Source organism: Eptatretus burgeri, chromosome 1 (assembly GCF_056783735.1).
Source record: "Eptatretus burgeri isolate ZD-2024b chromosome 1, Ebu_testis_v1, whole genome shotgun sequence".
In the NCBI taxonomy this organism is placed as follows: Eukaryota; Metazoa; Chordata; class Myxini; order Myxiniformes; family Myxinidae; genus Eptatretus; species Eptatretus burgeri.
Genome location: NC_140961.1, coordinates 24293762 through 24310904, shown reverse-complemented (window position 1 = coordinate 24310904; position 17143 = coordinate 24293762). Strand labels below are relative to the sequence as shown.

Sequence of the window (17143 nt, the reverse complement as noted above, 5' to 3'; positions counted from 1 at the left end):
GGACTAACGCTTGTCAACATGTAAATATCCACGTCAAATGGGCCATCAGAGAGCTCACGTCATCAAGACAAAAGCAGGGATCATACCTTGAGAAGTCCAAATTCATCGAGCACCGAACAATCTGGCACACCATAGTTCCCAATGAGAGGATACGTAAGGATGAGGATTTGGTCTCGGTAGGAGGGGTCTGTCAGAGCTTCCGGGTAGCCCACCATGCCCGTTTGGAAAACTGTGCACACAAGGGAACAAACATCCTGCAACCTTCTGACACAAATGATTAACATACTAAATGGTCACAAAACAAAATGTTAAAAGCAATACTTTATAGATATGATTTTATATTTAGGAAGCAAAAACAAAGCACACGTTACACACTTAACGTCGAGAAGTAATGAAAATAAATTTTGAAGTTAGTTTCCCCTTCAGGAAGATGATGGTATTTTTCAAACAGCAATGATGCCACAAGAGATCAGTTTATAATAAATAAAGTGTGTTTATTTCACATTAAAAGTAATATTTCAGAGATATGTAACCCTTTTGAGAAGTTTCAGGTGCAGCACTGAAAATGAACCCAATTTCCTGTGAAATACAGGTTAACTTCAAGGGCAAAAGGACAAACGAATATTTAAAATTGGGTTCACTTAACCTGAGCAACATGGTGAAATAACAATCAACAATGCGCAACAGATCGTAGAGCGGAAATTGACGTGCCGCCTTAGCAGTCTCCTGGGCTGTTGGACACAATCCTGGACGGGTCGCCACTCCGACACAGGAAACCAGCATGCTGGCACTCATTTTGCCGACAGAGTCAACCCCACCTGGTATTAATTCAACAGCTGAGTGGGATTTGAACTCAGGATCTTCAGATCCCAAGCCCATTAAGCGAACACCAAGCCGATATACATATACACACACACAACAGGACCCGACATTCACAGAGGGATACATTCTGGGAAAACCCCACGAATGTTGAAACCATGAATGTCGGGGCATTGTTGCAATGGGTAATTGGAGGGGGGCGGGGGGGGGGGGAGATAGGTTCTGGAGATTTCCCAACCGGCGAATGTCGGGATAAAATCCACGAGTGTTTTGTCATTGTTCCAGATAAGGCAAGAAAACAAGACAAGACAAGAAAATGGAGACAAGGTTGACAACGTTATCGGTTCGCGGCAGTTCCTGGTTCATGAAAAAAGGCCGCAAATGGCGACACCACCAAAGTCGGGGAATTGGTACAATGAAGACAAGGGGGATAACGTCATCGGGTCACAGCGTTCCTGGTTCGAAGGGGAAAGTTTCTTTTTTTAATTTAAAATGTTTTTTACCACGAATGCACGATCAGTTTCATTAAAGATGCTTCCAAAGAAAGAAATAAACCAATGTCACCCGCAGGGTGACCCGTATCTTGCCAAAAGGTGACCACGTGTGACTTCTTTAAGGTCACACTGAGGTGAACAGACCTGCTATCCACCAGGAGCGACTCCTTAAGGAATATCTGCCTACGAGAGATTCCGATGAGAATCGTTCTACAGAGTAACCATGAAAAATATGCGTTTGCCTCATAATGTCACCAAATGACGTCATAATGACTCAAGCTTGACATATCTAGAAAGCACTCATCGAGGTGTTCAATTTGAGGTACTACACGATATGGTTCCTAAAACTTGAAAATTTGACCTTGGGGTCAAATATGTTTGACCTCAGGTGCTAACCATGAAGGTCAAGGCCAATCGCCACCAAAAATTAATCAGCTGAGCGCCAGACCATGAACTATATTCCCATGAATTTTGAAGACAATCCGATCAAAATTACTCAAAAAATAAGGGTTTCGTCGACTCCCCTGATTTGCGACAAAGTGACCTTGACCTTTGACCTTGACCTTGAAAATTTTATGCGCTGAAAGGGACCTCTATAGGCCTCTGATATGCGAAGTTACAAAAATTTCCAATGATAACTGTGCTCTGCAGAATTTTTTTTATACGTGATTACAGACAAACAAACAAAAAAAATAAAAATAAAAATAAAAATAAAAACATACAAGCTGACTAACATATCTTGCAAAAACTTCATTTTGGCAAGATAAAAAATGACAACACCAGGTACCATTTCCAATGTATTGAAGAATGCATTTTAAAGTCTCTTAACCATACCATACCACAAAATAAACAACAACATCATGTACTGTTTCAACTTTTTATTAAACAAACACAACACACTTAACTTTGCAAAATGATGAAGATGCACCTTTCAGGTCCATGGGATGGCCAGAAACAGTCAAGCAGCAGGAGTACCTGGAACAAAAGGTTCTTTCCTGCCAAGTACCTCTCGACATGAGGAACGAAACAGGTGTGGATCCAGTCCATAAAAAGTTGAGACTTCACCCACACCTTCCTGTTCGCCTTCCAGTACACGGGCAGCGCCTCCTTGTTCTTTTGTTCTTCAGCACATGCAGGTTCAGGGAACGGAAGAGCATCATGGGCTTTACCATGAAGTCCCATTCAACGTTTGCGCAGAGGAGAAGGGATACCGGGTCCTTTGTGGCCTTGAAGCCGGCTGATTTGTTCTCGCACTGTGAGATGAACGTTCTGTGAGATGAAATTCCAGGTAACGTAAAAGGTGACAACAATGTCTTCGCCGATGACATTCCCTGTTTACTGTCACTGGCAGTCAGGCCGCACCATCCCTCGGACATTGCTGGCCAATGCAAACGTATGCCGGGTCTGAAGTCACAGTGGAAACAACGTCCAATTCACAATCTCACGAGATAGGTCCTGCAGAAATTTGTGCAATTGCCACTCTCAAGTGATTGCAAGTCGTCCAATTGTGTTAATAAATTATTTAATTTCAAAATTAATTATCTTCCTCGTGATGCATAAATATAATGTCAAAATTAAATAACGACGAAACAACGATCAATTCACTGAAGATGACGGAATCGGGACGTTCAGTCATCTCGCGATATTTTACGTTACAGATAGACAGACGTGAAAAGCGTATTATTATACAGGTCGAGTTCGATTAAAAATACATATATATATTTTTAGGAGACAATGAAAGAGCTGGGGTGAAAGCACGAGAGGGAATCAAATTTAGGCTCATCAACAGTCATCACATGGAAACAGGACATTGAGCTGGAGAGGGATGCAGATCCAAAGGCTACACTGAAGGAGGCTCCGAATAGACTGCAACACCGCCACCGGCATGGGCACGATCATTAGGTCAATCACAGCGGTACAAGGATTAAGCAGGTAAGGAGGTAAACAAGTCTGGGATAACCTTGGAAAGAAATAAAGATGGCATCTGGGAATATCAGAGGTGGGGAGAGAGCAAAGAAGGAAGGGGGGGAGAGAGAACAGGGAGAGAACAGAGAGCAGAGAAATGAGAACAGAGAACAGAGAGACAGAGAGAACAGAGAGAGAGACATGCACCAATGTTGTGGTTTCACTGAGTTTTAGTCATCGATTTACTGCTTTGTTTAAACCTGATCCAACCAACTGAGGTCTTTGACGACACCAGGCATAAATTTTGATGCGTTTATTTATTTTTATATCAGTAACACAATGTGTTCTGAGTTATATTAGTTAGTTTACCAAAAGGTATGCCGATGATACAACTCTGTTTGCAGAAACTAAAGAGTTGATGAAACCGCTCCAGAAAGTGAAGGAGGAAAGTGAAAAGCTGGTCTTTATTGAAACCTAAAAAAAGAAAAGATAAAATCTTGTCAACTGAGAAGATCGACGTGTTCGGATTGGGAGACGATCAGATGTTTATGATGGAAAGTTTCATCCTCATGGGTTCGAAAGATTGAAGTGAGTGGAGAATATGGAGGAGAAGTTAATAAATGGTTAGCATTGGAGAGAACAGCTATGTCAGGATTGACAAAGATCTGGAAACAAACCAAGAGGAGGCTGATGAATGCTCTGGTATTTCAAGTTCCAATCGTGTGCTGCCTTTTTGGCTGCTGGTTGCATCATTGGTTAGGCCTAAGTCACATTTGCCACGGCGGCCGTGGGTTCTCCAAAATCTACGGCCACTAGCATTTATACGGTGGCCGCAGTATTTGCATGGTCACACAATGTAGCAGTCACATATGTTTTTATTTTTCAGGTAGCTGCACGGGGCATTTATAAATTGTGGAGACCAAAAACGTGGGGTTGCCGAACGGTCTTTGATTTGATGTCGCACGGTGACCTTAAGGGGGCCCTGCGGCAACCATAGAATTTTCAAGGCAGACGCAAGGTAGCCTCAAGGTGCCCGCAAGGCGACCGCAGGGGGGCCCTAAGGCGAACGTGCGGCCAGACGGACGGTAACGAGTGGGTTAATTTTTTTTTTTTTTTTTCGGCTTGTCGAATTGTTACAGCGAATGTAAAAATGAAAAAAAAGTTATAACTCCGCGTTATAATTCCATGGCGACCCCTACGGCCTGTAAAAGATAGCCAAACGGCGTAGGGCCACCGAGGCCACCGCAGAAACTCTGCGGCCGCCGCACGTTTGTTAATTCAGAGGGCGTACGGCCGCCGTATAGCAAATGCGACTTAGGCCTTAGGGATGCGGCTATGCCACTGATGCAGTGCCCCTATTATCAGTATACTGGTGCTCATTTCGTCCACCTCAGAAGGATGACAGGCTGAGTCAACCCCCTGGTGTTAATTCAGCAGCCAACAGGGCTCAAACTCAGGAACCAAGGACCCCAAGCCACCACCCTAACCGCTAAGCCAACGCCAGGCTACCATTTCAAGTTGCAATGTATTGACGAGAGTCATGGATAGTGAAAAAAAGAGAGAAATGAAGAAGATTCACAGTTTTGAAATGTGGGGTTGGTGACTAATGTTCTTACAATTCATGGAATTTTTAACAACAAACAAATCAGTGATTGAAAGGAATTAGAGCACCATGTACGCTAAAAGTGCTGATGCTGAAACAGAAAATGTGACACATTGGACACATAATGCTTACAGGACACGAACGTCTGAAGAAGTCAACCATGGCGTTGTGTAGTTTAGGGAAGAGGAGGAACAAGCAGACCTTGTGTGTGTGCTTGATGGATGGGGGTAAAAGCTGCAACCAAGATGTTTATGCCAGAGCTTCGGGAAGCAGTGCAGGGTTGGGATGTTTGGAGAAACCTGATCATGAATGTCACCAGAAGTCAGGCATGAATTGACACAACTCGATGACTAACCTATATGGGCCAGTAATGAAAGTTTATAATATGTTGTTTTCAGATTCCATCCTGTTGCACGGAGTTACAAGCAAATTTTATCTTGGATCCTATGGGATCAAAATAATATTTGTTAAATGCTATGCACGAGTGTTTAGTTCACGCAACATTAGTCCCGAGCATGAGTGCATAACTTGGAGAACGTCATCCATGATATTACCAATTATACAATTACAAATGTCACAAACTTCAAATCTACCAATTACTTGTTCGCAAACTGTGACAAATATTACAACCCGACTGTTCGACACATCGGTGCTTTGATTGCTTTTGTGGTGGCGAGCTTATCCTTTTTATCCTCGTGATTTTACTAACTTTACACTTGATTCGGTGCTTGTAACAAAGTACGAATGCTCAATTTGTCGTGAATAATGGCTGACCGAAGAAGAGCAGCAAAGTACACAGCAGCAGATGTCCTCCAAAATGGGTTTACAAGGCTTAGACGACTCTGATGAAAGTTTTTGATACTGACATTTCTGGTTCCAAGGATGATTATTGAGTACAGTGACATAGAAACCGCTGCTCCAAATCCTCCCCCGATCGCTCAGGCTGCTTTGACACAAGGCGATGTCCCATCTCAGGTTTATAAAAACGAACAGCCTGGAAAAAGCGGCTATGATGGTCGAGGGCGCAACGGTGGCCTACAGAGGGCAGGTCAGAGGCCATGATCACGGAAGAGGACAAGTGTCGCAACAACTGCCAGCTGCAGCTGCTCAAGATACAACTTCAAATGAGGAGGAATGGATCACTTAAGGTAGAGGAATGGGAGGAACATGGGAGGAGGAGGAACAGGACTGGACAGGACCTCCTACATGGGAGGAACAGGACTGTCTGGCACAAAAAACCCCAGCAGATGGGTACTGCCATCTTCAGGATATACACTTAGGCCCTGCTTTGCAAGTCACTCATGAATAGGGGTACAAATCAATTATACATAATCAAAATTAATCATAGATTCGCTTGTACATCGCTCATCAAAGCACGAAGAAGGGGTGTACTAGTTTGAATTGCGCATGTTGGTTGGTGTTACTTGTGATGCATCAGAGCATCATTCCACCTCATAAATCGCTCAGCCTGCCCTTGTACCGACATCTTTGCGAACAAGGTTTGAACACTGTGACTTGCAATAAGTTTTTTTTCATTTTTTTCATTTTCGATTGCAACTGCTCTAAAAAATGTTTGGTAAACACCTGAGAAGTGATATTGGCGTTGGTGGGAGCAAGACGAAAAACAAATAAACCTGTTACCAGACCAGGAACATAACCCCTATCTCTATCATTAAGGTCTCTGTCTTCTACCATCTCCTCTCTGGTCTTGCACCCTCTCTTTCTGTGCTTTGTTACCCCCAACCACTCAGGTTTCTGCAGGGCAGAGAAATGGTCCACCATCAACACCTTTCTGGTGAAACTACCTAAATCAAGAATCACTGCTCACCTGCACTCATTGGTTCCTGATTTCCCTCACCTGTGAAACCAAGTTCCACATTCCCTTCAACCTCGTTCTTTCCTTCAGGTCTACAAGACAGCTGTTCACCAACATCTCAGATCATCCCCAATCAAAAACCATGATCTTTTCTACCTTTGTTACCCCCCCCCCCCCAATTCAAATTTCTAGTTTTCCCACCTGAGAGTTTCCTTCTGGATACATCTTGGCCACCCCATGCATCCGCTCCTGCCCCAATTGTTTGTCCAAATCTTTCTCTATATTCGCCTACAACTCTGCTGGTGGTGTGTCCCCCACCCATACCACCTATCTCAACTGTTCCTTTTGTCCAGTTGTGCCATGATCTATTTAGTGTACTAATACTAGCTCTTCCATGAGCCTGGACTATGTATACAGAAAAAAAATAACTAGAACGGCACTCAGTAGAGCACATACGTCTGCCACGTAACGCCTGATCCACAAGAACATATTGGGCCCAATAAATAAATTTTTGAAATTAAATATCAGGCTATGTATCGTTTTCAGCCAAAATCTCTCAATGATGAAGAATCACTTTGAATATTACATAATTCTCGCATCCAGATCTTCACCAAAATCTAATCAATTCATCTTTGCCACAAGCCCAATCTGTCCATCAAGTTTCATCCGAATCCTTCCCAAACTTTTTGAGATATTGTGCTGTACTGTACATATTTTTTGGCCCAATCTTTCAATGGTGAAGAATCACTTTTTTAAAATTCTAGTTTTTTTACATTCTAAAATTCTTTAAAAAAAAACCCCCCACATCAGGACAAAAGGGGGAGCGGAATGTAAAGACAGGGACAGGGAAGGGGGAGAGGGGTTAAAGCACTATGCATAAGTAAATTTGTCTTCCTCTCCTTTTCCTCCTCACCCAAAATTTTTGGCAAATACGACGACTAATTGGTCCGTCAGCGAAGTGACCTGGAGGCTCTGATAGTTGGCAACAAAGTCAATCAGTGTACGAACTGCTCACCGAGCTGCAGAGGTGGCACACCAAGGAGAGAGAAAAAGATGGCGCCTCTGTCCTCGAACCGCTAACAATAGAGTAAAGCGTGAGTGAATAAGCTGTAAAAAGCCTGAATGCCCATCTCGCAGCACACAACGGGTCTTGTGTGAAAGAATACTTGTAGGTTAGCTTTTAATAATGAACAAAAATATTTAAAGCAAACACTGGATTGCTTTTCAACCACACTTTCAGGTATATTTCAAACCATTTGTTGTAAATATTTAAAGGGATGCATTGTTATAAAATGGTAATTTACCTCCACCACCAAAGGTGAAGGAGGTTAAGTTTTCACCCCTTTCTGTCTGTTTGTGTGCAGAATATCTCAAAAAGTTGTGGACGGATTCAGACGAATCTTGGTTGACGCGTTGGGTGTTTGACGACGATGAATCGATTCGATTTTGGTGAAGATCCGGATGTGGATCCGACTATTAGAATATTTAAAGTGATTCTTCACCATCGAGAGATAGTGCCAAAAATGATATGCGGCACGAAATCTCAAAAATGTATTGGGCCCGATATGTTCTTGTGGATCAGGCATTGCGTGGCGGAGGTGTGCGCTCTACCGAGTACCCTCCTCATTTAAACAGTAATGTAGTTCTTTACATTTGATTATTTTATTCATAAAACATCATTCAATCAACACACGGTATGTTTAGTTAATTGTGTTAAGCTGAAGCAAATCAAGTGGTTTGGAGGTGGGGATGAAAAGACCGCAGTTGGTTGGTTCACATGTTAGGTGTTAAGCAACTCGAAATTATACCCACAGTTGTGAAATTGGCCATGAAGGCAAAAATTCATGAAGAAAGAAAATAAATAAATAAATAAATAAATAAATAAATAACTTGTGAGTTCATACATAGCACATCTTAAGGCCCGGTCACACCTTGAAGTTTTAGCCAACGTATGCCGATTTTTGAATTTTTTTTTCTAAAACGCTGGCACACGTTGAATACGTTATGGGTAAGTTTTGATAACAATGAGAGCACGCTGAAAAACACTGCCATACGTCGTTGTACGTTGGCTTTAAACGTTGTACTTTTTGGTTGTCCTCAAATTTTTTCATGCTTGAAATTTCACGACGTATGCCGGCGTATGACTCACACGTTCCGCTACGCTGGCCACAAGTTGTAGGCACGGTCTGCGATCGTTGACAGACGTCAACACATGCTACTTGTAAGTCAATCATAAGTTGAGACACGCCGAGGTAATGTTTAGCGTACCCGAAACTTATTTCTAACCTATGATTAACGTGTTGTTGGCACGTTACGCGATCGTTGCCACACATCGACAGACGTTACTTTTAAGTTACTCATAGGCTGAAAGACGTCGGTATAATGGATCGTCCTTGCGTCAGCGTCCACGGCCAAGGCCAGGACACTTATTTGCAGCATTCTTCAAATTTTTCTTCGGCATGACGAGGATGTTCACACTTCGATGTCTAGCTTGGCTATGATTCCAATTGTCCATCGGCAGCGTCTATTTAAAATAGTCGAGTTTGAGCGTTTTAACACGTTCAGAAGAAACGCTTCAAATTTCCAAACCCCAGCGTCAAAAAAAAAAAACAAAAAAAAAAAACAAAGGCGAGTGACAGCAATTTAAATCGTTCATTGTAAACAATGAAACTAGCTGAGTGGTACCGTTTAAAAGTCGTTGAGTGTAAAAAAATCCAATTGTTGAGCGCAAGCGTCGACTTTCAATAGTGGGGTTTGAGCGATTTAGCACGTTCAATAGAAACGATTAAAATTTCCAAACGCCAGCGTCAAAAAACAAAGGCGAGTGACAGCAATTTAAATCGTTCATTGTAAACAATGAAAATAGCTGAGTGGTACCGTTTAAAAGTCGTTGAGTGTAAAAAAAAAATCCAATTGTTGAGCGCAAACGTCTACTTTCAATAGTGGAGATGCAGCCATTTAAATCGTTGAGTGGCAGCCTATGAACCTTCCCGTGGACACGCGGACGCAAGGACGATCCATCACAACCCACACCCTCCCCCTCACACTCACCTACTACTGCCAACATGAACAAACTACTACTAATACTAATACTAATACTAATACTGATACTAATACTGATACTGTTACTGCTGACATGGACATCGACTCAAAAAGGACTCGAAAACACTATTGGGTTCCCCTTTTATGAACACCATTTTTATATACCAATTCCTAAAACCGCTGGGAACATGTCTTTATATGGCAGTTGTAAGTTAGAAACACGTTCATTTTTTTTTTTTTGTCGACCGGAAGACGTCATTGGAATACGTCTACATACGTCGATGTGTGTTGGGACTACGTAAAGAATTGGTTCAAAGCACGTCAAACATAAGTTAGAAATAAGTTTCGCGTAAAAAAGACATTACCGCGACGTGTTTCGACTTCTGAGTAGCTTATAAGTAGCCTTTGTGGACGTGTGTAAGCGTCCACATATCGTGTGTAAAACTTATCCCCATCGCATGCGGAACGTGTGTCATACGCCGAGTACGTCGTAAAATTTTGAACATGTTTAAAATTTCTTGACGTACTCTACTTACTACGACGTATGATAGCGTGCTTTAGCGTTCTACTCACGTATACCAAACTTACTCATACCGTATTTGACGTGCCCCCAACGTTTTAGACACATTTTTCTTAGGTCGGCATACGCTGGCAAGATCGCCAAAGTGTGACCGCGATGTTGTCACTTCCATTTCTACGGCAGTTACGATTCGAATCGTTGTGCGTCAGCCTTTTAATAGGCTACGTCACGACATCGTCGGCGATGCATGCAACACGCTATGCCTAAGTTAGACTATCGTTGGGCATCGGTTGTGTAGGCCGACAACAGGTTCAGCATTCGTTGGTATAAGTTATCTATAACACAACGAAACGTTCTGTGTCCATTACTAATATGTTATGCATACGACCAACTCGTTATGAATACGTCCGAATTTTAAAAAAAAACATCAAAAGTTCAACGTCAGCCAGCGTTTTAGATACATTTTAATACGTTGCCATCGCTGGCTAAAACGTCAAGGTGTGACCGGGCCTTTACCCGACACAGCTTTGAGAAAACGAACACGCAAAGGTTCTTTTAAACCGCTGCTTTGTGTTTCTGAGCGCGGTCTACATTTCCTACGAGCCACGATTGTACCCGAATCTCGAGAGCGTGGGCGACACATTTGATTGGTCGCGATGGCATAAAATTGCACGATATTTTGTTCAAGTACTGCTAAACGGAACCGTTTTGAAAGTGCCAAGAAGGCGATTTGTGTTCTCCAGTGTTCCAAGTATAAAATTAAATTGAAATAAAATAAAATTAAAGATTTTAAAGGTTGTAGAGAAGAAAAATAAATAAATAAAAACCTCTCTCTGATATAGTTTACCACCGTTGATGCAGAGTCTTTTGCACCACCTTCTCCAACACGTTACATTAGTTCTTTGTGCCTGTTTGTGTCCTTTATGACATCCTCAAAAACAGCAAATTCCTATTTGGAACTGACAACACAGTACCTATAACGGGAAGGGCACCCCACCCCCACACCTCTTGGAATGCTCACTGCACCACAAACAACAAGAACAAAAAGTTCTTCCGTGAAGCTGTTCCCTCGGCCTGTGAAAATACTTAGAACTCCACAAATAATGTTTAATAATTTACAAACTACCAAGACCACTTCTGTGATGCACCATTCAGGTTTCATCAATCGGTGACGTATTGATATGTTGAGGCCAAATGGAGCGGTACGTGACGCTTTGTCGAACTTAATTGATTAATTTATATGTGCATCTGGAAACATTCATGGTCAAGACGCCCTCCCCATCCGCCGACTATTGGTGAAGGACCCATCCTGTTCACAAGTGCCCCCATCTGAATCTTACTTGCAGGGAGGGGGAGGGAGTGGAGTGATTTACAATCAATTTTTTTTTTTAAGTTTAAAGATTTACTTTTTCTTTGTCCATATGCGGCACCAGGCTGCAGAGTAACATCCATTGGCTGAGGGTGGGGCTGTGCCGCTGATGTCGTTCCCTCTGTAGGTTAGAGCAGTAATTTGTGATTTGTTCAGGGTGCTGGCAATAGCTTGCCTACTCTTCACGAAGGGCACTGTGGGGTCTTTAATGCCCACCAACGAATGCTAGCATACGAGACGGCCATTTCACATCCATCCGAGGGATGGCACACATATTAATGAAACACCAGGTATAGCTGCTTCGGGATTCAAACCCAGACTAGACAGCTTAGAGGCAAGTATGCACAACTCAAGGACACACAAACGACTTTTGTGTCGGGACATGGACTGTCTGGTGCTGATGTACAACTTGCAATTTAACATCTAATGTCCAATTCTTTTCTACCCCCCCCCCCCCATCTCATGTGCCCTTTTACCTTTTGGAGAGAACACCAAAATATGGGCTTCTGTGAAAATTCATTGCAAAATAGAACTTCAAAACTTCCCACCTTGGAATTTCAGTAACATAACAGAGGTCGAAGAGAAAGCGACCCTATTCAAAGTGACATTATCACTTGGTTTATGTTCATTAAGGATCTCTCAGGTGCTGCGAACCTGCAGATGTGAAGATGACCACAAAGCCACGGTTCAATTTTACGGAAATAAAATATTGTGCCAAAAGTGTGAAAGACTGGAAAGTGGATTTGGGAGAACATTGGATCAAGGGGGAGTTTGGGGTGGGTTTTGTAACACAATGGATGGGCTCAACTTCATGGATGGATATACAGTATAGAATATATATATATATATATATATATATATATATATATATATATATATATATATATATATATTTCCATCCATCGAGACCATTCTCTGTGTAAAGCGTTGGTGCTGCCTAAGTAATCTCCTTGGTTATTGGGCACAATCCTGGACGGGTCGACACTCCGACACAGTATACCAGCAAGCTGGTACTCATTTTGCCGACCTCGGAAGGATGACATACAGAGTCAACCCCACCTGGTATTAATTCAACAGCCGAGTGGGATTTGAACTCAGGATCCTAGGATCCCAAGCCCACCACTCTAACCATTAAGCCAACACCAGGCATGATCTATATATTACGTATACAAATTTCACTCAATTTTGCACACGTGATAAATGCATGGATCTACGGATGTATCCCTGGTGAAGATGGCGGGTTGAGAACCCCCCTACCCCCCCCCCCACAACTCTCTTGCCCTCAGATCCTCATGATAAACCTCCATCATAGCCGCCGTTATCAGACTCAAGTGTGAGAATTCAAGTGAAACAGGTCGACATTGTACCCACAACCTCCTGCCATGGAGATCAGGTGAGGAGGGGTTCAGTGGAACTTATTAACACCTGCAAACAACGTTGTCTGACACACACACACACACACACACATGTACATACATTTACACACACACGTACATACATACACACACACACACACACACACACACACACACATACACATACATACACACACATACACATACATACACATACATACACACACACACACACACACACACACACACGTACCGACTTCTCCAGCCACCCCTCGATTCGCTCCGAACATGTCCCCGTGAAAGGAACTGCCGTCCTCCAAGTAGAGCGTGGCACCACGTGGTGGATGTTCATCCAGACCGCGAGCTCCCGGTTCCTCCATCGTCTTCCACGTGGAGCGAACCTGAAAACACAGGCCGCGGTCGCCACAAGCACGCACGACTCCGCCGAGCTCCAAACACACACACAAACCGCACACGAGGCCCGCACGGATCGCGAGCACAAGACAACTGGGTCGACGTCCAGGTCCGCGGGAAAGGCCAAAGCGAACAATAAATCATGACACGGAAAACCAACCTCGACCTCGTTGCTGATTCGTCAGGCCACGCCCACAAACCGAGAACACCAACCTCCCTGCTCACGTGACCTCCGAACGGTTTTGCACATGGCGGGAAATTCTGACTGGACGGACAGGATCTCACTCAGTATAGAAATATTCAAACATGCGGCGAAAAAACAGGTTCAATGTTAAAATATATTTGGTTGATCATAAGGAGTGTTTTTTAACGGACGTCGATCGTCGATGGAGTCGGGACGGGGACGAGAGGATTGGAGGAAAACAATAATGGAATTCGGTTATTGAGAAGAAAGGACGCGGAGAAGAACGGCGGATGTGGAGACGTGTTGGATTCCCTTCAGTTTGTCGGGAAAGTGTTTGAAGGTTCAACGTTCAAACCTTTGATCCGAGGAATGGCTTCATTCACATGATTGAAACTGTGCTGAAACCAACGGGACGAGAAACCACAGATTACACAGATTACACACCCTCACCAGGACTAGTTTAGTGTGGTGTTTGGTGTTTGTGTAGTTTAGTGTGGTGTAGTTTAGTGTGGTGTTTGTGTAGTTTAGTGTGGTGTTTGTGTAGTTTAGTGTGGTGTCGTGTGGTGTAGTTTAGTGTGGTGTTTGTGTAGTTTAGTGTTGTGTTTCTGTAGTTTAGTGTTGTGTAGTTTAGTGTGGTGTTTGTGTAGTTTAGTGTGGTGTTTGTGTAGTTTAGTGTTGTGTTTCTGTAGTTTAGTGTTGTGTCGTGTAGTTTAGTGTGGTGTTTGTGTAGTTTAGTGTGGTGTTTGTGTAGTTTAGTGTTGTGTTTCTGTAGTTTAGTGTTGTGTAGTTTAGTGTGGTGTTTGTGTAGTTTAGTGTGGTGTTTGTGTAGCTTAGTGTGGTGCTCGTGTAGTTTAGTGTGGTGTTTGTGTAGTTTAGTGTTGTGTTTCTGTAGTTTAGTGTTGTGTCGTGTAGTTTAGTGTGGTGTTTGTGTAGTTTAGTGTTGTGTTTCTGTAGTTTAGTGTTGTGTAGTTTAGTGTGGTGTTTGTGTAGTTTAGTGTGGTGTTTGTGTAGTTTAGTGTGGTGTAGTTTAGTGTGGTGTTTGTGTAGTTTAGTGTGGTGTAGTTTAGTGTGGTGTTTGTGTAGTTTAGTGTGGTGTTGTTCAGTGTGGTTTAGCGTTTGTGTAGTTTAGTGTGGTGTTTGTGTAGTTTAGTGTGGTGTTTGTGTGGTTTTGTGTGGTTTGGTGTTTGTGTAGTTTACTGTGGTGTTTGTGTAGTCTAGTGTGGTGTTTGTGTAATTTAGTGTGGTGTAGTTCAGTGTTTGCGTCGTTTAGTGTGGTGTAGTTTAGTGTGGTGTTTGTGTCGTGTTTGTGTAGTTTAGTGTAGTATAGTTTAGTGTTGTGTGTGGTGTAGTTTAGTGTGGTGTCATGTAGTTTAGTGTGGTGTTTGTGTAGTTTAGTGTCGTATAATTTAGTGTTGTGTTTGTGTAGTTTAGTGTTGTGTGTGGTGTAGTTTAGTGTTGTGTAGTTTAGTGTGGTGTTTGTGTAGTTTAGTGTGGTGTTGTTTAGTGTGGTGTTTGTGTAGTGTTTGTGTCGTTTAGTGTGGTGTTTGTGTCGTTTAGTGTGTGTAGTTTAGTGTACTTTCGTGTGGTGTAGTTTAGTGTGGTGTTTGTGTACTTTAGTGTGGTGTACTTTAGTTTAGTTTGGTGTAGTTTAGTGTGGTGTTTGTGTAGTTTAGTGTGGTGTTTGTGTAGTTTAGTGCGGTGTATTTTGTGTGACGTTTGTGTGTTGGTGCGTTATGTAATTAATAAGACATAACTATAATTGCGACGTTATAACTGCTGGCAGTGATGACCGGGTACCAAGATGTCCCGCTTTGATGTAATCCTGCTTTGATTGGACACCTGACCCTGACCCATGACGTTTATTATTATTATTCAATTGAATTCAGAATTGGATTAAAATAAATTCATTTAAAATCAAATGGAAGACCAAATAGATACAGTCCTGCATTGGAGAATTCAGAAGGAAGCCGAGCAAGGACAAAGCAAAGATGAAGTCATCAGGAGGAACCTGGTTTGGATTGACATTTCAGCTCTGACTTCTCTACCCTCAAACCCATCCTGGCACAGCCAAGTGAACATTATTCAAAATAAATAAATAAAATAATTCCAGCTGCCAGACCACGTGTCCGATCAGGTTGAAATTTAAAACCTATATCCCCATCATTCCCATCACTACTAGATCAATCCCCATCACATCACTGATGGGTTGAAATCCCCATCACTACTACATCATAATTATGAAGTTTCATGTCGATTGATGATGTAGTTCAAGAAAAAGAATTTCTTAAAACATTTTTGCTCAATCAAATATGGCTGCGAGACCATATGACCTATCAATTGTTTGTGAACACCCAGGTATCCCCAAGGCTTGGGGGACATTTGTGTGAAGTTTCCCCTCGATCTGTCCAGCCGTTCTGGAGAAAAATATTTTTTTATTGGTTTTAGGGTAAATCCAATATGACTGCCAAACCATGTGACCTATGACATCATATGTGTGAACATTTTGTTCCTCCTGAATAGACAGTCAGACGTGTAAAGTTTCACCTCGATATGTTCAACCGTTTCAGAGAAGAGGATTTTTGAAGGTTTTTTTTTTTTTGTTAACAATATGGCTGCTGACCCATGTGACCGATTATGTCATCAATTTTTTTCTATTGACCAATTTATCCCAAAATGACCCTCAAAAAATTTCACACTGATCAGATATAGCATTCTACATATGCAATTATGACATCACAATGAAGGCAACTATGACATCATAAAAAAAATCACACTTATTCCCCATGCGGAATACTTCCCACGTGCCAAGTTTCAATTTTTTTCCTTGGTGCGGTTTCGGAGATACAGAGGTCCAAATTATTTCATTTTTTCCAACATGGCTGCCACACTTATTTCCAACATGGCTGAGGTCACACCACATGACCTATGACATCACAATTACCATTAAAACATTCTTCATGAGTAGTCGCTCCTGGGGTAAAAAAAAAATTCGTGTCAATCCGACAAGCGGTTGCAGAGAGAAATATTAAAGTTCTGTGTGGACAAACAAACAAACAAAAACAGACAAACTGCCCCAAACCCTCTCCTCCCTCTCCTCCAGTGAAGGTCACGAGAATGGCACTTGGTAGAGGCACATACATATTATTTACCACTGCAGGCTGAACAGGTTACGTTTTGTGTCCCACTCATAGGCTAGATCCAGATTCGGACCCGACCCAAAAACGAATCGGCTTGTTCTTGTCCTCCAGTTACCATTTATAAAGTACACGTGTGATTTAGTTACCATCTATAAAGTATACAGTCGATATCGTTACCATATATAAAGTATACAGTCGATATCGTTACCATATATAAAGTATACATGTGATCTGGTTCCCATCGATAAAGTATACATTCGACCTGGTTGCCATCTATGAAGTATACATGTGATCTGGTTACCATCGATAAAGTATACATGTGATCTGGTTACCATTGATAAAGTATACACTGCTCCTTCCCAATTCCATATCCAAGCGATGCATGACGTAATCGCCGGGCTCCGAAGGGAGGGAGTCCTCAATTTTTCCTCCGTTTGTTATTTGGCGAAAAAGAATTTTGGCCAAGTATGTTGGTCTGTCTGTCT

The 17143-nt window shown here is 42.4% G+C and overlaps 1 protein-coding gene across 2 annotated transcripts in view; it reads right to left on the bottom strand.

Moving 5' to 3' along the window:
• Window positions 1-13486, bottom strand: part of CAD (carbamoyl-phosphate synthetase 2, aspartate transcarbamylase, and dihydroorotase) — a 246727-nt gene extending 233241 nt beyond the window's left edge. Inside the window, exons 1-2 of one of the 2 annotated variants that reach the window (XM_085870414.1) lie at window positions 13177-13486; window positions 87-229 (exon numbers count right to left, since the gene is read on the bottom strand). In XM_085870414.1, the coding sequence (XP_085726540.1) occupies window positions 87-229; window positions 13177-13303 (270 nt within the window). In that variant the 5' untranslated portion in view covers window positions 13304-13486. The remainder of the gene's footprint in view (window positions 1-86; window positions 230-13176) is intronic. The other variant, XM_085877653.1, reaches the window with a different exon arrangement.
• Between the last annotated feature and the right edge of the window lie 3657 nt (window positions 13487-17143).